At 42.7% G+C, this 26,635-nt stretch overlaps 1 protein-coding gene across 3 annotated transcripts in view; it reads right to left on the reverse strand.

Annotated features, from left to right (window-relative positions):
- Positions 1–26,635, reverse strand: part of cux2b (cut-like homeobox 2b) — a 103,061-nt gene that overhangs the window by 56,667 nt on the left and 19,759 nt on the right. For 2 of the 3 annotated variants that reach the window (XM_086111440.1, XM_086111441.1), the window contains exons 2-3: positions 4,775–4,885; positions 3,872–3,919 (exon numbers count right to left, since the gene is read on the reverse strand). In XM_086111440.1, the coding sequence (XP_085967566.1) occupies positions 3,872–3,919; positions 4,775–4,885 (159 nt within the window). Of the gene's footprint in view, positions 1–3,871; positions 3,920–4,774; positions 4,886–26,635 lie in introns of those variants that run through there. The other variant, XM_086111442.1, reaches the window with a different exon arrangement.

Here is a 26,635-nt window from a genome sequence, read left to right on the forward strand (position 1 = left end):
GCGCTGTTGGACATTCTGCATTGGTGCAGCTGGATGGATGGCTGATGGAGCTGAGGATGACGAGAGAAGAGCGTCGGCATGGAGCGCAGATGCGAATATATACCTGTGAGTCGGCGCTTGGAATTGAAGCGGAGCCAATGTCTTTTTTTTTTTGTCATTGGACGCTACAGCATCTTGTTTACTTTCAAACTTTGCTTGTACCAGACGTGTACACATTTTGAGCATAACCAATGTGATCCGCTGGTGAAAGGACACTTTGAGTCTCTCCTCTTTCATCCAGAACTGCTTCAACCAGCAACGGGTATACAGGAATAGTGATTACGATTGTACGACTGTCTGCGTCTTATGTGTTGTGTTATATTACCGTATTTTATTTTATGCTAAGTGTTCTGTAAAGCACTTTGTTACAGCTGCAGCTGTTGTGCTATATAAATAAAGATGTTTTGTATTGTATTGTATTGCATTTGACCTCAACGGTTTTTAGACACAAGTGATAAACACACAGTTGTTACACACATTCATAATTCTTGTTGGGGGAGAGATGGCCTTTCTCTTCCTCCGCGTGTTCGTTAATTTCGGATGGTGAAGATGTTGGCTATCCAAATACAGTCTGGAGACGATGAACAGTACCTTCGAAGGTTTTATCTGCAGAATATTCCTGGCACCCATGGTTTACAGACAATGGCTGCGGATCACGAGTGTGAAGGTACAAGGGATTCACAACATATTTATATCATCAGAAGAGCGGTACCGAAACTTATGGTGTGGCATTGGAACTTTCCTTTCCCCATAAATCGATTCTTTGCTTGTATCACCTGGTGCATTCCGATGGTCTGTGCATCTCTACAAGGTGTCCAGTAAGAAGTATATGAATATTAGCTGATGATTGCTTCAAGGACGCAAAGTTTCGCTGGGAAAGTTATACAGCATGACTAAATATGGGCAGAAGACACACTTCATTCTTCATCAATTAGAATGATCAAACCTATGGTAAACAATCGCTAGACTCAATATGATTAGGATGTCTGCTGACCAGTGTGTTTTTCCACACCGTTGTCTGACAAAGTCTAACAGCACGAAAATGTCTGAAACAAAGTTTGGCTTAGCTATTTTTCCTTTTTCCAACCACAACCTTAACTTGGACATAGAAGTCACTTAGAAAAGTTGTTAAGTGGCTCTTGTGGAACACAAACAACAACAAAACACGGGAAAACGTTGTTCCCCTCCCACCACCAGTCAATCCCGGGGGAAGAAATGGCACAGTTAGACTCATCAACAGGTGTCCACCAACCCCCCACCACTGGTCGCAGTTTTAATTGGGCTTTGAGGTTTTTTTTTTTTTTAATGGTTACTCAGCTCCAGTGTACCTCGCTGGTAGATAATGAGGGCCAATAATGATTCCTGAGTTTGAGGGGTTAATGGTATGTAACCAATAGATCTGCTAATTACATGTTACAAACTATTTTTCCGACTCTCCATCTGCACAACCCTCACAGTGAGCTCAAAATTACTCCGCATAGATTATCACTATAAAGCAAGTTTCCGTAATGACGGGTTCATATACTGTACATATTTCTTAGCGTGCCAAACGCCATCAACGGGAACCGGGGGAAAATGAAACACTTGTTAATGTGGAGGTGATATTCACATTGTTGGCCTCCCAGAAAGAAACACGTAAAATAATCGAAATCAACATATGAGAAATGTGTGATTGTTCTGTTTCTACTCCTAACAGAGGCGTTTTCTGAGGAGCGTTTACACTCAAAAGTGAGAGCGAGGTGTAAATTGCATTGAGAAGCCAACACGTTTTTGGTGAGTCTCGGGTGAGAAAGTTCTTTGTGCGTTCAGACAGAAAATTGTCAACATCAAGGCGTCCAGCAGGCTCAACTCTCCCGCCATCAGTTATTTGGGGAATACAGTAATCACGCAGCCGTCAAATGCATGCAGAATACGAGAGAGACAAGCACCATGTACTCTTCTTCTCCGTAAATTTTTATTAAACTTACCTTAATTATAAAACCCTGTTCATTATAAATCCAAAAACGCCGGCCTCTGAGGGCCCTGTGGATTAATAAGGACAGCGGTGTATTTTAAGCCGTAAACTCAGCTCCTCACTGTCCTTAATCTCCTTCCTACTTCACAAGGCCAAATTAACACCTCTCCTCAGCTCTGACGGGACCTCATTAGCCAACTTCCAGGGAAAGAAAGAACAGCAGAACGAAAAGAAGAGAAAAAGGAGGGAAGCGACCAATGACAGTCACCAGCTCTGGGATTAACCCTTTCTCCTCCTCCACAGAACTCCGCAGAAAAACTAGGTCGGGTTTCTAATCAGTCGCCTGGTTAGCGATAATTAGACGGCGAGATTGGACGAGAGCAGAGAGAGAAAGTGGGTGGGGAACACTCAAATGAATAAGAAAAGAGAGAAACCTGTCATGTCGCAAACACTTCAAAGGGGCTGACTTTTCCTTTAGAAGTGGCATGATGAGGGTCCAAGTACCACGAGGCGTTCCTCTGGGCCTCCCAAACTGGGATGCATTGAAGGCTGGAGGGTGTAGAAGCCGGGACCCAGTTCTAGATTCGTTTTCGCAAACACTCCAGGACTTTTATGTCCTGCACCACCTGTATGGTGCAGCTGCGGGGGAGCATCAGCCTGTCCCAAAGCACAGAGCCAAACAAGCCATCCAGCTCCACCCTGTCGACGCACTCTGCCCCTGCAGCAGCAGGTCGAGGTCCCTGGGCTCATGCTGAGGTCGCAGACTACCGCTGGGTAAAGTTCACAAGCTTCTGCAAGCTGTTTGACATTCCCCACTACGGTCAAAGTGTATCAGACAACACGAGAGGATTCTATTATTATGGTAGCGGAGAAGCTTATGACACCTCACAATCAAAATAACAGCTGAAGCTGTCTCTGTCAACAAGCAGAATAGAAGACAGTGCAAGTTAAACGGGAGGTAGAATAAATAAAATAAAATAAATAAAAAGGTGAGGGCGTGCGGGAGAATCGTGGCTTATTATCAGTCTATTTTATCTACTATGGAACACCACTAGGCTCCCAGTTGTCAGACATCAGTGGTGCTTAAATTAATCCTATGGGTTCCCGTTTGCACAATAAAGATATGCAGGGCAGCTTCTGATATTTGTGCAACTTTACAATTGGGGTAATTGAATTAGCGCACAAATCAGCCACCATTGCGGCATACTGTATTGAACGTGGTAGCTGTTGCCGGGGAACCTGGCTGCTCGGACAGAACCAATTATAAAGAATTCAAAAGAAGCTGCCAATAATCACTTCCAAGAGAGTTGAACGATCCACGCAGAATGCTGTCATGTTTACCGTTGATGCGGGGGTTCAGGTTAGCAACCAGCAGGGGTTTGCAGGGTAGAGCAACACTGGAAACATATTTGTGGTATCATTTCCATAAGTGTCTGCTTTGCGGACCATAACGCAGCACGCAAATGTGATTTATGACCTTGGTTTAATGGTTGGAGCAGAGACACGGTAGGTATCAGATGACTTTTTCAATATGGCACCGTGAGACAGGGGGCACAGTGAATGCACCATCACAACAGGAAATGAGGGCTTGTCTCGGGAAGAAAATATGAGAAGCAAGATATCTGATCATCTAATGGCAGATAGATGCTACTTCACTTTGACAGAAAAGGCATCAGTCAATAAGCACCCAATGAGCAGGAACATGAAAAGTATGGCATGGATTTTTCCATCCTATCTATTAAATCATTCCATCTAGAGAGAAGCACAGTGGTCTCGGCGCTGACGGCATTCAGTGGAGATTTTCCAGAAAAAAAAAAAAAAAACGTGCATTTTTTTTGAAAAATCTTTACAACTGTTTTGTGAAATGGTTTGTCTCACCTGGGCTTGGAAACTCTTGAGAACTGGTGCCACCATCTCCCGGACCTCCTATGGGCAGAGATAAATGGAAGACTTTGCATCATAGTTTCTTGGTTGTTCTCTATATTTGCCCTCACGACATCACGCGTGGTGTGTGTCTTTGTGGCTAAACCTGCAGGGTTTCTGCAGACATGTTTCAAAAGTGGGGCTTTCCAGTAGCTTGCGTTAAAAGCTCAGGATCCAGACTGGGTGAGCTCCCACAACCCCAGGTAAGGGGATTGGGCTGCCAGCGATGACAGCATGATCCTGTCCTAAACGGCAGTATTTTACTGATGAGATTACAGCGCTACACTGCGTATTTCGGCTGGGAAAAGGGCACGCTGCCAAGTGGAGTCACAGCATACGGCTGCAAGATCCATTTATTAAAAATAAGGAATACTTCCTTTTGATTTCAGCCTGGATTTCACAGGACGATCAGAGAATTTTTTTTTTTCAATCTTGACAGTGTTATCTCGGGAGATGCTTTCTGGTATCATTATTAAAGTCAAATTTATCACATCTTATTGCCATAATACACTACAAAATAAAAGTGAGTGTTGAATGTGACCTTCCGCAGCTTTCATTGTGCTTATGCATAAAACAAATGTGGCTCACATGTACATAAAACGCACACACACACACACACACTTCCTTTGTTTGTATAAATGTCAGTACCGCCTGGTAGAAGTCATGATTGTAGCCCTGGTGTAGGAGGGCAATATAGGAATTGGCTTGACCATCAGGGCTTACACGTATCCCCTAGGTGCCAATCTATATTGTACTAATGCAGTTTTTACAAAAGAAAAACTCTCTGGACAAAAGTGTCTGAGTTGCACTGACATCTAATTTTGTGCATTTGTGTGTGTGTGATTGTGTGTATCTCACCTCAGGTACATTTCTCCTGAACTCCCTGTTCAGTTCTAGCAGATGCTTATGAGAATGTTCACTCTCCTCTTGTCGCCCCGCCAGCTCAGATGCTACAGAGTTGAGCTCCCTCTGCAAACAGACAAAAGAACAGCGCCGAGGTGAGCGGAACAAAGTGGAAAGAGAAGACAATTCAACCTGTCAAGCCTCGTCCAATAAAGAGTGTGCATAAATCTGCAATGCAATATCAAAAGAGAGTGAACATTACGATTGTAACAATGATCATATAGCACTACGAATACTTACAGGCAGCCCTTGACCATAAATAATTAACCGAAATAAATCCAATGCACAAGGCCTTTTAGATAATCAGTATTTGAAACAATCAATATACTTGAAACCACTACAGAGCAAAAGCCAGAGAGGGGCTCGGCGGAAAAGAGGGGTTGGGTGGCGGTGGTGTCGTGTTTGTTGGTGTGTGTGCGTGTGTGTCAGGGGCGTAGTCACGTGTAAAAACCCAATAACCTGACAAATACCCTTATCAAGAAATAAATCTTCCTCTTCAATTGAAGGACTGTTTCAAAGCCCAACCAAGCCCTACTTTACACAGTCCACCAATATGCTACCGCAACGCAAATACCAATACAAAATGCTTAATTATAAGTCAGATCTATTTTCATCTCTTACCCACCAATCTTTATATTGGTTGGGAACAGATTTTCAATAGCCGGTAGCCACTCCCTTTTGCTTTGCCAACTTCGCCTTTAGCTACGACTGCCCTTGCAATAGATATTTCATTATTGTCTCTGCACATCGCTTGTGTACATGTCAGTGTTATAGGAAATGAGCGCTCCACCCAGGCTACATGTCTGATCCACTATTTGGAGCTGTCTGTGCAGCAGGCTCCTTCATCAGAACCTTGCATTCATCCTGGACTCGGCTGCCCCACACGCCATGCGCAAATCCAATATTATCGATCAGTCATCCAATTCCAGGCTCTTTCAGCAAAGTACAAAAAAAAAAAGGCGAATCTAAAGTCTACTCCCCTATACTGAGTATCGACTAAACAGACAGCTGTATGTTCACCTTCATTTTTAACTGTGATTCATTAGAACTGATGATGAACTTTTCTTGTTACTACTGGGGTGCAATTGGAAAGTGGAGTAAGGGATTCTATTAACTTTAAATTTATATATGAAGCCAGGATAATAAATTGACTGTATTTTAATTAATAAATCCGCAGTCTTACTTAAAGGCAATTTAATAAATCATCACACAAGGAAAAAGAGAAGAAAAGGACTGGATGAGACTTGAACCTCAGCAGCCTCGTGGGATAGGAGCAGACTATCGGTCAGCGCTGTTAATTGAAGGGCTACTGGTTCAAGTCCCTGGACTGACAAGTCACTGAGCAACTTGGAGGACTTCAATATCACACGACTGCTTTTAACTTAAGTTGTCACAACTTGTCAAGCGAGTTTTTTGAGGCCTCGAGCGACTGCTGCGTACAATGCCATTTTGTGGATTTTTCTTTTATTTTTTTGCATTTCGTATGAAAAAGGACCACTGTTGTGCATGATGTCACACGTGACTTTACAAGAGCAAATTTCAGGGAGAAGAAGTAGGAAGCCAAGAAGAAGACAAAAGACAGCATATAGGCAACGAAGATCGCAAGCGCCTTAAAGTGAACTGTGCGTGACATCGGAGGCTCGAATGGACATGCTTCAAATGCATGATTTTGGCCATTCCTGAAAAATTGAATCGTAGCTAAAGCAAAAGTGACCAAGGCCATAAAGTATAAGAGAACAAGATTTTTATAAGTTTCTGGTAAGTTACTACAGCCAAACTGGGATGAGCTTGCCTGAAGATTAGCGAGTCTTTCAGAAAGTAGCCAACCCTCTCTGGATTCCACTGGACCCAGACCAACTAATCTTGCCAAATGTAAATTTCTCGGGAAGTGACTGAGTGGATTTTATAAGCACTTTAGATAGAACAGTGAGATGATTTCAGTCCGCCAGTGCTTTAGCGGCCTCATAAGAATATTAGTGGCTTCGCCATTTGATAGATAATGATGATTAGTTACACTTTATGGTCAAAAAGTGCAATGACGATACTATGGCTGTTTGGCAAGCTGCCTGTAGTTTTTGTAGATCTTTGGAAAGTAAAGGAGCCGGTATAACAACCCATCAAATAAAACTTCTGAGTTTTTGTAAAGAGGTAAGAAGCAGAACTGTTGCTCACTCTACTTTCTGTTGAAGAGAGCAGTCTAGGTCAGGAATGGCAGAGGAGATATCCAACAATAGATAGTACAGCGATTAGATGATATTCTGCATATTGCCATATACTGTTTTAATTAAGATAATCCTTGATTATGATATTTCTTTGTTGGTCCCAATAGAGGGGATTATAAAAATGATGGTCCTTGTGACGATAAGAAGTTCAGATAATGGATGGATGATTAAAAAAAATCATAAATACTGTGTCACGTTCAAATTTGCTGCCACCCGGAGACAGCATTCCCCCGATCCCACTGAGGACAAGCGATTTGGGAAGATGAATGAATGAATGATAAAGGGGCAAATTAATTTGATAATTTCTTTAGCAGTCAGACTCTGTGCAACAAAATGACTCCTTTAGTATCAATCTGCCCAGTACATTTCATTCATTGTCCAGGATTATTGGCATTTACAAGTAACAATGATTAACGGCACTCTTTCGAATGTTGTGGCCCATCACAAAAACACTCCAAAGTGAACGGCAAGTATCAGAAAAGCCAAACCTTGAAAACATCTTTTAACATGTTTTCATAGGCCGTTTAGATGTGCTGCATTGGCAGCACAGGTGTTCCTGTAAATATGTTGGGACATTATTAATACCTGATGGTGAGAAATAACTCTAATGTAAAAATAACAATAACAACATAAATAATAATAATAATAACTTTCAAGTGACCAAAGGCACTTAAACATGATGTTAATATTGATTGTAAATATTTGGTCCCTCGACTCTCACCCCTGATCGTGATTTCTTACATTCTTTGAGAAATTGCAGAATTTGTCACTAGCCTGTGTTAAGCAATAATGGGTTACAATCGAACAAAATAGTTTGAAAAGACACGCGCGTGCTTCCAATTGTCTTTCAGGATGAAAAATGAATTCGACGGGCCATAAAATTATGAGTTTCTCTTTAATCATTTGACAGGTTTTAAAAAGGGCATGAGGGACCGAATTTTGAGTGTGTGGCAGTCGGGTCAATACAGAGATCCTGTCATTAAGCCTGTGCCAGTCAAACATCCAGCCATAATTGATGAATGTCCCCCTGGGAGAGGAGAAGCTGTCATCAGGGCTGAAGGGACAGCAAAGAGGGAATTTTGGCATGGATTCAGTACTTGTGTCCTCGAGTCAATCGGTGAGAGATCGCTCAGCGACTTCTGACTATGAAACAAAGACCAGGAAGCTTGAAGCTTATTGGCTTTAGTCAGATAGACCTGTTGCTCACTGGAAGGACGGAAACGGGCTTGAAGAGCAATGTGTCGTAAATTGAACCGTCAGTCATGTGTCCTTTGCCTTCGAATGGAAGGGAAGCATGTTTCTCGCAGACACTATTGTTGTTGTTGTTGTTTATTGAACATAAAACATATACAGTAATAATTTGACAGAAAATAAGGTAGATAAAATAGTAAAAAGAAAGAAATCAGTCTTCATAGGCCATATGTAAAAAGGTTAGGTTGTTACATATTACATATAGGTTGTTGAAACATATGTTTCAAAGAAGTCTTCATGTCTTCAAAATTGAATTTTTGAAGACATGTTTTTCAAGGTTTTGATTATGCTTCAATCAATTTCACACTGTTCAACAAGGTGATAGCGAGAAAAACAAAGAATATTTCCTATAAGGTCAAACTCATTGTTGTTGGCTTGTTGTTGTTTTTTCTTGGTGATCACTTGTTTTTTTTTTCTATTTAAAAAAATGACCTTTATTTAATACTGAAATGTTATGATAGTACCAATTATTAAATTACTTTGCCGCAGGAATCCGCAATTCCACGATCATGGAATTTGTCACGGATTTCAAAGCTTTCCAAGGACTTAAAAGAAGTCCGTATTGGAAGGTGGCTCGATACTGTTGATAGTCGCTCTCATTTTTCACAGCTTATGCATTGTTTTTCCCGGCTCCTTGTGACCAGGGATTTTGTTTGTACTTTGTCAGTGCGCTTTTCTACAAAGAAATATTTTTGTTGTTCCATTTTGTTTGAGCCTGCTTTTTTGGGATCCAAAAACATTATTCGATTTGGTTCAGAACTTAACAAAGGATTTCTTCTCCCACAGCTTTTGGTCTCACATATATACTTTGGCAGCACATTATCACCCTGGGTTGCGTTTCGTAGATCCGATCAGTGACGTCATTGATAGATCGTGCAAATTATGAGATTAGGGCTGATGCATGAAATGCAAAAAACGTCAATCGATTTCGATCAGATCGGTCTAAAGTCTAATGTTGGGGCACTTCCTATATGAAAGATCAGGCTCGAAGGATTATGACGTCAGAAAATCAAGTCAAGTGTAAGAGGTTTCACCCGGTATGATGGATATAGGTTTTGTCTCAGGTAATGATCTAATTGGAAAACAGGCAGAGGGGATAGTGCATTTTTCTGCAAGTGGAAGAGTTTTAGGCAAACTACGTGATTCACTAATGAATTGCGTAGAGGGGGGTTGACATTGATTCATTAAAGTAGGTTCGCCTTGATTACATCTGTAGTCGTAAGCTTTTTGGGAGCATCTCACAGAGACAAAGCATAGTGGAAAATGTTGACAAGTGAGGAAAAAAAAAATTCCACCAAGGTACTGCGCTGAGGTGGGCTAAGTTAAAATCACTATTGTACGCATGGCTTGGACAGCACAAATTAAAGACAGAAAAAGGAGAGGAGGGGGAGAAGAGAAAACGCAGATGGGGTATTATTTTTCTTTTTGTATCCCATCTAATTGCAATCATAGGCAGATGTTGGAAAGTGTGACAGCATCAGCAGAATTGCTGCTGAGAGCACAGAATCTTTGTCTAAAAATAATCAGACATTCTGTGTGCTGCTGTTTGTTATAATGGTAATCGATGCTGGAGGCTTTGAATTCCATCAATTTATAGATCCACTCTGTTCTGCCTGGTGACTGTACTGCTTCACAACCCCCACCGCACCGAGACCGAACGCACAAACACACGCACACAACTGCATGGAAGGTCTCGCACAAAATAGCGGCTCGGCCCGCTGTCTCCGCACGTGCACAGACGTGTGCTGGCATCCGCACGTTCAGCTGAGGAGAGCGGGGACCAGTTTGCGATTGAGATAAATGTACTTTCCTTTCATATGAGCCTTATCGCCACCCCATCCTCTGTCAGAGACAAGATTGTCCATAGCCGCCCAAGATTAGCCGTGCATCTCAGACGCCAATTTTAGAAGCGGGACTGATCAATAAATCAAATTGCCACAATCAATGGGCCCAATCATTGCAGTCTAGCCTGGCCGCAACATTATCACAGGCAAATGCACCACCCCGCCACCCCACCAAAGGCATTGGGATAGCGGGCGGGAGGGGGACAGAGTTTTGGGTTGCTGTCGGGGCTTTGTGAAAAAGTCCATACATTTGTGGCTGTATGACAGAGACATAATTAACTCTTATCAGTCCTTTAGATGCACACCCATTTTGAAAAATTGGTCAACTGTGTGACTGTGTGTGTGTAGGAGTGTGTTCAGAGAGGAGGAGCCACTGACCTCCATGACCTGGTGCTCACAACACGAGCTGAGCATGCGGCTTCCGATAGGGAAGGACTGGGGCGCTGCTATCACCTGGCATCTCCCTCCATCTGTTAAGCCCAGACTGCTCTTCCTCCAATTTCAATCTCTGCCAATTTGGCTCGAGCTGCTCCAATTCACACGACCATCGCATGAGCACACATCGCAACTCTTGCATTAACACTCCTTTTCTGCTCTTGAGCAGGGACACCAACGTAAATCCATAGATCTCCAGACAGAATTAAAAGACTCAGGGGAGGGGTTCCAAGCTCCCATCATGCAACACACTACACCTACTGTAGGTCAAAGCACTCTTGACCTAGCTTCTATTTCCAGCGCCAATAAAACGTTGTCATTAACAAGCAATGACTTTGAGGTGTTTCACAAGCTTTGACATTTGCATGAACAATAGGCATGTGGCATTTGTTCTCTCACGCGTGCACCCTGTACCCTGATGACATGATAAGCTGTCCACTGTAGTAACCGCTGTCCCTGAAAGAGTTAAGAGTCTTCCACCGCCAGTCATCAATTTATTTGGAGCGGAGCGTGTCAGCCGTGCGTCGGGTGGTCAGACGGCGTGGCGTGGCATGATGGACGTGTACGCGGTCTCTCCTTTTTGAATCCATTTTTTTGTTTGTTTTCTTGCCAAATGATCCCAGTGTTAGTCAAATTTGTCCAAATTTTCAATCAAAAATTTCTAACACACAAAGAAAATTCATTGTCCTTATTTTTTCGGCTAAAGTTTACGAACATGCTTTCTCGCAAGATGCTGACCATACACAAGTTTGCAAGACGATTATTGCCAACGCACACTCTTTCACAAATTGCCCACTGTGTGGCAGAAACACTGACTCACACGCAGGTGGTGGAGACTTACCTCCCCAACATTTGTTTATCTTTCATTATGACACCGCTGGAAAATCAGGGCCGGTATATCTGACAAATCATCCGAAACAATTAGTCCCCTCTATGTCAGACTGTCTTCAAACAGCATGCTATAAATTTTCCAAGGAGAGAAATGTGTATGAGCGTTCTGATCATCAGCAAAAGGTGTGACCGGTGTTGTCAGCCGTGATTCGTCATACACTGCTTCATTGAAGAGAGTTTTTGGCAACCGAGGCAGCAGAGGACAGCCTACTTGTCAACACATCTCTCGTTTAAATTCCCAAAAAATGCCTCCTTGATTCACATGCATATGATCATTTCTTACAACTCACCAATACGGGATGCGGTAAAAACACCATTAATAATTGTGTAGTCTAATCTTCCCCTTTTTAAGAGGAGGCAAATGACAGAATCCTCTGCCTGTTCCGAATCTAATGAATACTGTAGCTCCTTCCAAATGTCCTTCATCAAGAAATTGTGTGCCTGCGATCCAATACTGACACGAATACTGTATTCCGAATGAAGGGGCCCAGTCGACCAACTTAGTTATCTTCATTAGGGCAGAGCATTGTTCTTGCTCCTTTTGCGAGTCTGTGGTTACAGTGAGCATGGCTGTTGTCATTGTGCGGCACATTCTCTCTTATTAGTAACACATTCTTAGGATACCAGCCATCTCGTTACCTCTGCATCCCGCATCCTCGACGCATAATTTTCCCACTAGATCAGAGGTGGGCAAACTACGGCCCGCGGGCCGAATCCGGCCCGTTGGTCTTTTTAATCCGGCCCGCCGAAGGTTGGCCCACAATTAAGGTTCAATGTGAATGATTGCATTCATTTCAATTGAACTTCTAATGACAGGCATTTCACCGCCAGGTGGCGCATTGACTTGAAGTTGCAGAACACGGGGGGGGGGGGGGGGGGGATCTTTTCGACCACCTAGGACCTCTGTATCGCTCTACTTCTACTGGTCTGATCACAACCCATCTGCAGCAATGCACAGGCTAAAATAGGTCATCAACAACACTTTTGTCATTTAAAAAAAGGATATTAATACAGTACTTTCATGCTTTTGTTCTTTTGATGTTTGATATGGACTGTCAACAAATGCAGTTTTTTTTTTAATGTACCATAGCTCGAGCTGACCTGGCCCTTCTGTAAAATTTTAAAAGTCAATGCGGCCCCCGAGCCAAAAAGTTTGCCCACCCCTGCACTAGATGCACAGTTCCAAATAATGTGTGTTTTTGGGACGCAAGGAAATTTCTTAGTAAAAAACAAAAAGCAAAAACGACAACAACAAAGAAACTACGGTAAATCTTTTTTTTTTTCCAGCAACGAACGCAGTTTGAATCGCCGCCATTGTTGTTTTGATTTCCCGTTAAGTAATCTCACGTGACGAGATTTCCATTCTCGCGAAATGAGATCGGCGAGATCGGCCTTCGCTTCATGGAAAGCAGACGATTGCCAGGTTGTGTAACGTTAAAACAAGTGTTCCGAAGAAGTGTTGCGAAAGTTTATTGCGGAGATATGAATTCAAAGACTGAACCATGGGATGAAATAAGAAACCTATTTCTCAGCAAATATTGTATGCCTGAATTATTTCAATTTTTGCAGCATTTGTTTATAAGAAATAAACCTATTATCAATGTATATTGTTGTTGTTTGTGTTATTATCATATGCGATTGAATAGGTAGACCATTTCAGAATTTGAAATTTGGGACTCTCTCAATGCATAATGGAACTCATACTTTTCTGATCAGCGAGTCCCTGGGACTCGCAGGGCTCAAACTGTAGAATTATCACTGGGATACATTAGCAGACTAGACATCTGGGAAGACACGCTTAACTCGGTTGGAGACATGAAGTTGTGAAAGGCCGACAGGAAACACAAACTGAAGGATACACAGTAAAACTGGCAGCTTGAGAGGGCAGTCGAAAAGAAAGTATGCTGATGTTGCTCAACTTGAACAATTAAATGAAAGACACGTTTTTTTTTTTCCATTTTCCTTTCAAAGAGGGGCACAGTAAATTGTTGATGGTTTCTTTTTAAAACTCCACCAATCAGGTCAGTTGAGAAGAGAGGCAGGAGGCTCTGTCAATGCACTTGCCACTGCGATGGCCCACTTTCACCAGAAACGGTGAGCTGGAGCAATGCAGCACACAGCTAACCTGCAATTGTTTATTCTTTCTTAAGAAATGTCAATCTGTTCACTCTCAGGTGTGCTGCTCTTCCTCTTGTTTTTGTTGTTTTCTCCCCGGTACTCTTCTCGGTTTTCCCCTGTCGATTGCAGCGAGATCAAAGCTCCACTGCTGGAAGAATCTGAATATTTCAGGTATGGAGAGGCGGCCACGTTTCGTACCACCTGTGTAGCGCCGAGAGAGGTCCCTCCTCTCACTCAGACTCAGTTATAGGGCCCTTGGGGCCCGGCGACATAAAACCGAGGCCACCTGGCTGAGAGAGAGAGAGAGAGCGAGAGAGGGAATGCTACTTTACCTGGCTTCTCTCTGAGGTGCTTTCATTTTACAGCATTTGAACCAAAAATAAAAATGAATCTAAATAGAGCGGTGAGAGTGGGAATAAAACTAGTGATGACAACAAGCAGCTTGGCGCTTTGAGTCCTGTCACAAAGGCTCCAAGATCTGTACCAGTGCAGCGGAATGGGAGCAGACACTTAAAAGGGCAGTTTATACATGAATCATTTTGGAATGTGCCCTGTTCTGTGGCATCGGGTAGCGTTGTAAATTCAAAAAGGGAGTCTGGTCAAGGGAATATGTTACAATATTCTACACAGCGTGCAGTAAAGGTTTGCAAAAATAATGGCTAACCAGGCCAGGACTCTTCCCGCGGATGTAAACAAAGGCCGATTTGTGTGATGCGCTATCCTTGACGGGCCAAGTACCTTGGCGGATGTGCAAATGCACCGTGTTTATGTGTACATTTAAAAGACAAGGAGAGAGGATGCATAAACACGTGTGATGGAGGGAGGGGGTGTCTTTGTTACTGAGGCACGTTCCACACTACCGATTCGTAGCTTTGTCTCTCAAAAGGGCCGTTAAGTCTTTACAGCAAATTCCTTACATTCATCTGTGTCAGGGCACACGGCGCACATTAGGCGTTTACACAAGAGGAAACAAAATCTATTTGATGCTACACTGCCCGCGCATTCACAACCCTCCTCCTCGTGCTGGAGCTTCTGTGTTTAACTTTCATTTCATATTCTGAACAGGCAGGCGGACAGGCGAGCGGGTGGAGAGATTGGACTCCATCCATCCATCCATCCATTTTCCGAACCGCTTGATCCTCACTAGGGTCGCGGGGGGTGCTGGAGCCTATCCCAGCCATCTCCGGGCAGTAGGCAGGGGACACCCTGAATCAGTTGCCAGCCAATCGCAGGGCACACAGAGACGAACAACCATCCACGCCCACACTCACACCTAGGGACAATTTAGAGCGTCCAGTCAGCCTGACATGCATGTTTTTGGAATGTGGGAGGAAACCGGAGCCCCCGGAGAAAACCCACGCAGGCCCGGGGAGAACATGCAAACTCCACACAGGGAGGCCGGAGCTGGAATCGAACCCGGTACCTCTGCACTGTGAAGCCAACGTGCTAACCACTGGACTACCGGGCCGCCCGATTGGACTCCATCTTACTGTAAATCAGCATTTAAACACCCGCCTAAATGTAATCTGGGAAGAGTCAACAAGCAGCTCAAGACCTTTGTTTTGATTCACTCTGGAATATGCCATTGATTTTTGTTATTCCACCTACTGATCTATGCAAACGACAGACCAGAAAAGTCACACTTCATCTTTTTGTCCCCGACTGCTGCTGCACCCCATCTTTTACTCTCAGCGGTGCTTATGAGAACAAGTGGAGGTTAATCCGGAGCAGGTCATTGCCAGTCGGCTCATTGGTAATGTCAGCGGGGACACGCAGGCATTTCTTAATACCACACTAAACCAACAAGGGTGACGGCACCAAGATGAATGACTGACGAGGAGGTGTCCTTCCCCCCACCTCTCACCACAATCACACACCTAGCCCGCTGCGGAAAACCGTATCAATCAATCGATTTATCGCCATAAATCAAGGCGGGCTTTGATTGTATCAGCAAGTCGTGCGATCAATCAATTAGTCGAGACCGAGCAGCCCAATTTGCCTGGAGAAAGACGGATGCTCCCACACATCATTCATTTGGTTGTCCGTTTACCCATCAAGCAGGGCTGCTGTTGAGTCTCAGGCCCAGCAAGCATCCGTTCATCGATTTCTACAGATTAAACTTGCAAAGGAATCAAAGCACACTTAACTGACTGGGAATAATTCTGCCTTCGTCATTTGGAGAGAGGTTTATTCTGTGCTTTCCTTTGATAGCGCTTGCTCATACCAAAACAAGCACAGCACATCCATTTGTATCCAAGATACTACTCTGACTGAACAAGGACGATGAGAGAGAAGCACAGGCAACACTTGGAAAGAGAAGCATCCAGTCAGAGAAACACGGAGTCACACGGAACAAATCACAGATTATTAGGAGCCACCCCCCACAGCCAGACTTTCATGACGAGACAAGGGAGACTAAGCTAGGAAAACGCTGGGTGAACACATTGTGAAAAGCATACGCGTGATGGCATATTTGTTTCATATTCCGTCCCAACTGTGAATTCCAATCCACGGTGTGACACCGGCTTCCTCGGTCCAATGCCTCCCATCTGTAACTCTGGTGTCAGCATGTCTCTCAGGACAAGCTTGGAAACTACGGGGACAACAAAAACCGTCAGGAACAAGTAGAGCACAACAGAAAGCGCTGCCGGAATGCTTTTTTTACCCCAGCAGCAGGTTGAAGTGTGGCAGACTGCATTGCAGCCATGCAGTGGAATGAACATGGCGGGCTTCCTGGGGAAAACATCTCCGTTTGCATCCGAGGCGTGTTTGCTTGAAAGGCCCTGCACCCATAAGTACTCTTCACACCGCCATTGGAAAAATGTGAAAAGATGGCAAAAGTCTATTCAACAAAGGTTGAGCTTTCCAGCAAATGTGCCATGACCCCAAAAAACAGAATCAGTGGAATTAATGATCCATTCGTTTTCTATTCAGGTGGAAGGCAGACTACACCTTGGACTGGTGACCTGTCAGTCACAGAGCGCAGATGGACACAGATAACCATTTGAACAAGAACAGAACATTATTATGTCAATAGCGAACTAAGATTGGCTATTGCAGTTGTCAAGTTTTCCACCTAATCAATAAATCACACAGACAACAAATCTGATTTGCAATACTGTACTTTAAAGTTGGATTTCAATTTAAAAGCAGGCCATGAGCTCATTGCAGACAGTGAAATGCATGTTGTTTTCCCAGATATGCAAAGCGACGACATACAAGCTCAAGTATAGCAGCGTGCTCTCGGGTAAGCAAGGAAATTCTCTCCCATCAAACTTCATCCAAGCAAGCAAAGGAAATTCAGAGAAGAGCAGAGAAGGGACTCAACTACATTCAAGACACACACAATTATACTATAGAGGGGATCCATTATTCATCTCAGAAACATTTTTCATTTAAGAGTGGGCTGAGTATCAGCAATGATGAATGCATCGCAGGGAATGCAATTTGTATGTAAAATAACAGAAGATTACAGACTATTTTCTTTTAAGAATAATTGGAGTTTGTTGCCATTGTAGTACAAAATACAATCCTACCAATGGGAATAAGACCCGTGCCTCCTAAAATCACTTAGCCCATAGCTATGTGACTTGCAAGGTTTTATGAAAGGTCAAAATGAGAAGCTCAAGTGATGAATGAGCCAACCAAAACAGATTTTCATTCGCGCTCTCTCGTAAGGCTGAGCGATTATGAAAAAAGTAAGAATCTGGATTATTTTGTTTGATATGAAAATCACGATTCATAAAAATGAGTATTCGGTGAATTGGAAAGTTAGCATTTATTCAACTACGAAAAACTACTCACGCCTCACTTTTTCCGCATTTTTGCACACATTCAAATCCTGAATAAGCACATCCCTTATTTCTTTATTGTATTCATGTTGTTTCGTTGTTTTGCTTTTATTTTACCAAGTACTGGCACTTACTGAGCTAACCTGGAACTTCGAGTATCATATTTTGTGCCATATCATGTGGAAATATGTGTTGATTCGACAATAACATTTCCAGGAATCTTTGAAAATGCAACTTTAAGTATAAGTTGAACGAATTAAAAAAGAAGCAGAGAATAAATTAGTAACAAATTAAGATCACAATGCAATTAAAACAACAAAAGAAGAAATACCCATTGTTGCTGTTGTGTATGGATTGGACCTTTTGGGGCAGTGTGGTGCCGTGCATGCAAGGAGTACACACTTATAATGAGCTAAGAAGAGTAGAAGAAGAAAGTAATTGAGCTCTATAAATAAAACTCGTTTTTCACAAATTAGGGAGACATTTGTTGTTTACATGTCAATGTTGTTATATTTAAGGGAAAATGTCTCAATATTATTTGAAGGAATATCACCACCGGAAGTTGATGCTAATCTCCGATAGCATGTCAATGGGATTGCACATTGATTTAAGCATGAGCACTGGCCATGCTTCTGAAATGAAGCACATCTTGCATTTAAATATGTATAATTAAAACGTAGGGCTGGGCAATACAGCAGAATAGTATCACATGATAGATGTATTTCATATTAGTTGATATTGATAATTATTGGATTTTTTTCCTTTTTTTTAACTCTTAAAAATAAGGACCAGGAAGAAAAAGCCTCAATGTAGTTAATTTGATTTTAAGATCTCATATTTAACCTTAAATCAAAAGTCAACACAACTCTGAAAAAGTCAAATAAACTGGTGAATATAAAGATGAAATCAAGGCCTTTTTGGACATAATGTGCTTTGTGGGGCCGGGCGAGATGGCTGAAAAAATGTTTCCCAATGCAAGTATTTCATGTCTGCCAATATTAATAATTCATTTTTTTTAACCAATTTACAACGAAACTAAACTAAAGAACTTAAAGCCAATCTTTCATTAAGCGCACAAATGCCACACACACACTAGCGCGTGCGCTTCTTCGCTGGTTCGGCAAGTCTCCCTTGCTGGTTTGGCCAACAAAGTTTACAAAAATAGATCTGGTGCACTTTTGTGTGATAAGTTTCCTCTCAGCTACTTTTAATTTGTGGCAAAAATCTAATATCATATTATAGCCTCTGCCTGGAGCATGCCGAATGGTTGAGGTTTGGGTCCTGATTTTTTTTTTCTTTTCTGATCGATATTATATTGAGTGCGATTTTTGTGGATATTAATCAAGTGTCTATCACGATATATAGTGATATTGAATTATTGCCCAGTCCTTGGCGGAGGCAACATAATTGCATTAAATTTATAACGCAATTACAAGCACTCAAGATGAAAGTTAAACAAAGTTTTTTGTTGTGTGTTTCGTTTCACTCTAACTGGGGTGCCATTGGACAGCTTAAAGCACGCTCAGGGAGGGCAGAATCATATACATACATCAGGCTTGCTGTGCAAGTAACATGGTGCATTCAAGGTACCTCCACCACATCGGGAACTTGCCTTTTGTTTCATTTTTGGGGTTTTTTTTAGGGGGGAGGGGGAAGATTAATGAGAGCCCCTTATTACTCAACAAACAACTGCCTACATGCATGCATGCATGCGTGCCTCAAACGCAACAGTGCAACTCCCAACAGATTCTTTGAGCAACACTTACTAATCACGTCAGGCTAGAGCAGTGTTTCTCAAAGAGTGGGGTGCGCCCCCCTGGGGGGGCGCGAGGCTTCGTCAAGGGGGGCGCGTTTGACCTCGGGGAACATACTTTTATTTTATTTTTTTACTGTCCTCGAATAAAGTGCAGTTGCACCCCCACTACGTTAGGGGGCAGTGGCACTCATTGGCAGAGTTTGCGCAGGGAGCATTCTGAGGGAGGAAATATGACGAGGCGTATGTAGCGCTTGGCTTCACTGTGACTACGGTGGCTGACGAGGAAAGGTCGGTGTGCTAACTGTGTCTAAAAATGTTGGTAGCGGACAGCATGTAGCCAAATAAATTAAGGCGTCACTTAAAGACATTACACCCCAATCACGCCGATAAGCTGCTTGAGTTTTTTTTCAGCGAAAACGTGCCGAATATTGCCAACAATCATGCCGCTTTGTGACTGCTACTTCAGTAAACTAAAATACAGGTCCCGGCTACACATTGAGCAGGAGCCGAGAGTTGCTGTGTCCTGCTTCAAACCTCGCTTCGAAAAGCTGTGCATTGCAAAATGTGCTCATTGTCGCCATTAATCCAGACATCATCTTTGATTTAAAAAAAAAAAAGCACAAATTATTTTATATATTTTTGTTTTGCTGGTTAAAGTTTTTTAAAAATATTGTGCTCTGAGATAATGTTGGTGATTAGTTTGAATGCATTATTAGTTGTTGTTTTTATGTCATTTTATTTTTCAGTATCGTATGATTTGTCATGATCAGTCAAAAATATTTATAGTTAAATTAAGGATTTAATGTTATTTTTGAATTTCAGATGCACTTTGAATCTTTTCTGTTCCAGTTATTTAAATCCATTCTTTGTTGTAAGTTGGTCCATATTTCTTTCTTTTTTATTATCTTATATGTTCATAAGGATACAGTGTTATGCAAAGGTGTACTTTTACAATTTTATAGACAAATGATACTATTGATAGTTGTGCGGGGGAAGGGGGTGCTAGATGTTTTCCTCTTCCTAGGGGGGGACAGAAATGACAGAAAATAATTGAGAACCACTGGGCTAGAGACAGGACCTCTCACAATTTACATCGGTGCTCAATGCACTAAAAACTTTGTTAGATCATGTTCGTTTCACGTGGTATACTGTAAGATAAGGTTGTGGTGGCACAACACTTCACTCTGGTTCAGTCTCTTTTTTTTTTCATCCAAAGTCGCTCCAAATAATGATGGATGATCTATGTTTTGCCACTGAGTGCGTCAAATTATGTTCTGCACGCTCCTTAACTTCTGTCTTGTATTCCCCTTGTGTGACGCACTCGTTGCTCCCGCTCTCGGATTTGTCATTGGCTTGCTTCAGTAGACGTGCCACGGTGAGCATGAAATGAGGTTTGTGATTGGTTGGCCTTTGGGTTGCATTCGAATGTACATGAGTTTCAAGCAGGGGAATACCTTATATTGTTGATTTTGAGATATGAATATTTTGAATGTTCATATGGAGACATAGCTACAATGATGATAAATCATTCAGCCACACAGCAAATATGACCAGCTTTCACAGGTGCAGTTTAAGGGGTCAAAGGACATCAGCAAGGGCAAATTCGAACCTACTTTGCGACATGATAGGCTGGTGCACATTAGATGGCCATCAATCAAACAAAACACAGTTTTTTTTAAATTCTTTTTAATGTCTGAGTGATAAACAACTCAACACAAGCATTTCCTAACCCCAAAATAGAAACTATGAACGTAAGGAGATTTATTCACTGATTTAGGTATCTGTGCTGTCGTCACACCAATATGTTGGCCAAACACCATTTGAGGTCAACTCAGAGAATGGTTCCCAATAATGCACAGGACAAGTGTTTGTCTTTCTTTGCTCTTCTCCAATTTTCCTCGCTCAATTCACTTCTATTTCTCATGCAACATTTCTGCAGAATTGTAGGGCTATGGATGGGTATGAATGTGTGTGTATGTATGTGGTTTTACTAAAGAAGGACAAAAGAGGTCAATATATAAGTATACACAACATGGGTTAACTCAATCTACTCATTCACTGTCTGAAAGGGTCTGAAAATGGCCATTTCCAGACCCTTTCAGACCCTTTTCAAGTACAGTCAATATAAAATGAGGAGCTGAGATTAAATGTGTAGCGTCTAAAAAGACATCTAAATACGTCTTTGGGAGTAAATGAGTTAACAAGCCATATTAAACAAAGCGTAGTTAAGTCAGCAACATTTAAGTAGCACTTCCGGTTTGCACTCTTATTGTGAAATTGAACTGGGTGGCGCTTAAAGTACTTGACTTAGCGACGTGACTACCATTACTACACGGTAACATGGGTACATGGAAAACGTTGCCTAAAACACTCAATCACAACATTTTGGTGGAGCAGACTATGGCCAGTTCTAACAATGGGCTTACAGACACGTATAGAAGAATGATACAACTTACTGGAGGCAGCATAGTGAGCGATTGGTTAGCATGTCCGCCTCACAGAGCAGAGGTGCAGTGTTTGATTCCAGCTCCGGCCTCCCTGGGTGGAGTTTGCATGTTCTCCCTGTGCCTGCGTGGATTTTCTCTGGGTACTACAATTTCCTCTCACATTGCAAAAACATGCATGGCGGGCTGATTGAACACTCTAAATTGTCCCGAGGTGTGAGTGTGAGCGCGAATGGTTGTATGTCTGTGTGTGCCCTGCGATTGGCTGGCAACCAGTTCAGGGTGTCCCCCGCCTACTGCCCGAAGACAGCTGGGATTAGATCCAGCATTCCCACGACCCTTGTTAGGATCAGAAAATGGATGAATGGATGGGCCACTCACTGGTCATCAACGCATCCTGCAAAACAAACTGACAACACCATGCACACGCTAGCCCCAAACTTCCTACTACAGACTCCTCAAGCCACATGTGACGCAGTGCACGCGTTAGTCACGTGAACTCGATTTTCACATTCTCCAAACTATGTAAATTAGTAACCATGATAAAGGAAAACATACTAAGGACTTTGTAGTCTTTTCACAATGATGAAATAAAATAAAAAATATATATCATTAAAAAATGGCACTTTTTAGAGACCCCAACCTCAACTGAGGGGAACGAGCAACTTGCTGGGCAGACCTGTCCATCTTGAGGATCTGGCCATTCGGCACATTAATCATCAAATCTAAATCATGATCACAATTCAAACAATTGCCCAGCTCTGCTATCAAGGCCAATTGAAACAGTGTGATAAGTGGGCAAGCAAGGACAATTCCGGTCAAGCTCAGTGGGATATTCCCTTGAAGTTCACCCGTTTGCAGCCAGTGAGCAACAGCAGGCATACAATCAGATACATGTCCACACGAGAGTCAACAAACGTACCATCCACAAGGTCGTCTGAATGCTCGCTTCTCTCATCAGCTTCACTCGGTGCACCCTGTTTCAGTTCAGTGCCTCTCAAGACGCACCAAGTGCATTCCCCTTTCCCTCTATTCATAGCACAAAGATTGAACACGGCCTCCTAACACAAGACATTCCCACCACAGAGCGTGTAATACAACTCATTACTGGGCTTGGAGGGTGCACAGGGCTGTGATAGGAGTGACAAGCACAACAGACAGAGCGTGGTGGTGTGGGGGGGGGGGGGGGCATTGGGGGGGCTACACAAACATCTCAATCATTCCTTCCAACCAGCAGAGCTTTAAAACCAGCCTTAGAAATGAAAGCAAAGCAATTGATTTTTGAAGGTTCTCTTATAAATCCTCTCATGGTAGAATTGAAGAGAAAGCAAAAGACACCATTAACACACTGATTTGTTATGCCTTGAATATTCTCAAGGGTATCGCTACTTATGAGTGATAGCATTCAGAGACTAATTTCTCCATGTCTTCATTGAAACATCTTCTCTGCCTTCTCAAAAAGTGTTTTTTGTCCACTAAACTGTGGCTAATCCCTAACGCGAGGAGAGCGGATAGGGGAAGGAGGGGGCGGTGTCAATGTATCTGGGGCAGTCACATTGATCTCAGTGCCTGACCTGTACAGCACCGTTCTGGGATCACAGTTTTATGTGCCGACATTGGGTTCTGTTTAGTTCTGGAGAAAGGAGTTGGTGGGGGTCTATGTTTATTTGTAGGGCTAGAAATAAGACATAAATATCAGCTAACCAGCCGCTACAAGTGGCCTTATGAACCTTTCTTAACCGCAGGGCATTCGCGTTACTAAAGGTGAAGCATTTCACACATAAAAAAGACAAGAACTTCGAAGTGTTAGCGTTTCAAGCAAGCAGTCATGAAGACCACAGGTGCTGATTTTTATTTTTATTTTTTATTTTTTTGCTTGGCAGAAAAAAAAATCCTTTTTAAGTTCCGGCATTACACGGAGACCTGTTTTTGAACGCTGTTCATGTTAATGTCAACAAAAATAAAGACCTGCAGCACAAAAGAAGTGAAAAAAATGGACAGAAGTTTTAAGACAGCATTTGAGGAAGGGCTAAAAACAGCTTGGGAGTCAGGAGATGGGAAAAGATGTGAGGGGTTGTCAACATCTCCCTTTCTGTTCGTGTGTTTCAGACCGAAGGGAGCAAATGGACCTAATTCACACAGGCTGTGATGCGAGTGTCTCTGCTGTCTAGCAGTGTGAGCGGGAATTAGATCTTGTGTTTGCAGCCTTCATCCCTTCCCAGACAGACTTGTTCCGGCTCAGAGGCGCTGCCTAATCCGCACCCCTCTCCCGCTTGCACTCCCGGAAAAATGACTTCACACAGCTGCCTCAAACGCCGCACAGTGATTGTCGACTGACTGACTCACCCCTCCAAAAAAAAAAAAAAAAAAAGCCTGAGCAGACCTCCCCTAGCTCATTTAACATACCAGTTCCTCCCAAAAGCTTACCCTGGGAGACGAAAACAGCAAGGAAAACCACTACAGCCCCACTTGATGATTTAAGGGCCTTTTTCCTCCGGAGAGATGTCAAAATCAGTAGTACAGTGGGAGCAATCCAAAGAACAAGGAGTTTGTGTTGTAGCAAGTGGTGGGTTACAGTGCAAATATCACTATCCAGGTACAGTATGACAAGTACATCACCAATGTATGGCATTTAGCATTTCAAACGTCCAATTAAATTGTATGTCAATTCATAGCATGGGTTGTGGCTTTCTGGTCTTTAACAAGAACAAAAACTACACAAAAAAGAACAAGGTGATAATGAGTATCATCCAGGGCAATTTTGACTTTTTAGGATTACGGAGGTTAATTCCCGATAATGGTGTGGTCACTTGCCCTGGGATTGGGTGGTGATCAGTCCAGGTCAGCTGCAACAGCCTACAACTGTGAACAGGATGAGCGGTAGAAATGAGATGGATGAATGGACGGACAGATGGACGGAGTGGTCGCTCAAACAAGCCCTGCGGCCTTCAGCACAAACAGGACCGACCCTCTTTTCATTGGTTTAGAGCAGGGGTGTCAAACTCATTTTAGTCGCAGGCCAATTTGGAGTTACGTCTTCCCTCGGAGGGCTGTTATGACAGTGAAATCACAATATTATTACTTGTACACAACAAATTAATAGATTACTAGTTTTGAAATCAGTCATGTCGATTCTAATAGTTTGTTCAATTATTGTTCGAGTGAGTGTAAACTGGGTAACATTATTTATCACACATGACAATTTCACATTTCGGTACAGATTTTAGCAAGTTGACACACATGATTTGCTTTCACGGGCCACATAAAATGACCTGGCGGGCCGGATCTGGCCCCCGGGCCTTGTGTTTCACACCTGTGGTTTAGAGTATGTCTACGAAGAAATGTATGACGTGTCTTCATTGTCTATTCGTCCACCAAACTTTACTCTTTGTTTACTTTTTGCCCTTTTGTATGTGTCAAAAAGACTACTCTGGTGAATTAAGTAAAAATCGCATTTGGAGAAAGAGAGAAACTTAAAAGGGGCCAAACCTGGAACAACATGCAATAGGTGTCTTACATATATTCAAACGGAAACATTTAGAATCAGTCAACTGATGCAGGAAGAAATGAACTCTACTTCTGCAGAACCCCTTTAGGCAGCGGCGGCAAAAAAAAAGTGGCATTACCGTATAATGCAGACCAATGGGTGCACCAAATTATTAGCCGCAATATCCATGAAATGGCGTATTTTAAAATATTTTCATGCACTCTCCATAATCTGACATTTTCTGCTCGGTCCCGGCATATATTGGAAACGGACTGTGTCGTTAACCTCGCACTGGTCTGGTCCCATATTGTAACATTGGAAATGTGCCACCAGAAAAGCTCAGCTTGCGTTGGGGCTGACCAGTGACCACAGCTTTACGTTAGTAAGACTACATTTCCCATAATTCTTTCACATGGCAACAGGAAGTAGTTCTGGTACAGCTAGTAGTTCTGGTACGACACAAACAGACATCTGCTTGCAATTAGATATGGATGAGAATGTGAACGCAAAACATCATCGAAAGAAATTTGAATTCAAGGTGACTGAAAAGCCGACATCCATCCATACGTTAGGTGCTACGGATTGCAAGGAAGGCGCACAGTTGATTTTTGAGAAAATTAAAGGATTTTAAATACGACTTGCGGTCTGAAAGGTGCGATACTAAAAAACGAGAATGATTAAGGCCTAAGATGGCAGAGTATAGCAAGAGGGGAGAGAAGTGATTTATCCCTTCACAGCCCTTTGACACTAAATTAAACTGTTGAGTCCATTCCCCAGTGCCAGCTAGTTATCTTTCCAGGATAATTCAACACTATAATTTACATTCCATATAAAATACATCCTGATGTGGAGCTGTCAAGGCTGTACATCATTTGCAGAGCATGCTCCACTTTTAGAGAAAAGGACAGAATTAGATCATATTCATGATGCAATTAAACACTTCAGTGGGAATCGATGTAAAACCGATGAGCCCTGAAAACAATGCATATGGCTGAGAACATTAGAACACATTACCTACCCTTGGTTTTCCCTCACTCCGCAGATGCAATTTAAAATCCCCCACTCCACTCTCCATCGCTCCAGAATCATAACACATGGCGATAATAAAATACATTTTCAGAAAATTATTCAACGACTAAATTGCCCATGGTAACTGAGTATCAGATGAATGTGATCTGAATTATTAAGTAGGGAAACTGTTTGTTCTCACCGCTGCTGTAATAATTGGCCAAATGAAAAGCACGGCACAAGAGGGGGGCAGGTTACGCTAAAAAACAGATCACACATTCAACACCGGTGTTGATGTAAAAACGTCAAAACTCCATCTGCTCCTTGAGTCTCCAACTGAGTTGACGGCATCGACCGGTTTCCCCAAGAGAAGCTGTGAGGGATTTCTTATGGATAGAGAGATGAGGACATTATATCGCCTTGCTGCATATTCACAGGAAAACCTGCTACCAGGCATCTGGGGGAGAAAAACCGCTGCAAGAGCAAACCAATACAACACCACCTCGCTGCATTTTACATAATCCACAAGACAACGCAGCAGACCCCATACAGATCACTTCAACTACCCG

Source organism: Hippocampus guttulatus, chromosome 5 (genome assembly GCF_054856545.1).
Source record: "Hippocampus guttulatus isolate MCC_2025c chromosome 5, RoL_Hgut_1.0, whole genome shotgun sequence".
NCBI classification, from domain to species: Eukaryota; Metazoa; Chordata; class Actinopteri; order Syngnathiformes; family Syngnathidae; genus Hippocampus; species Hippocampus guttulatus.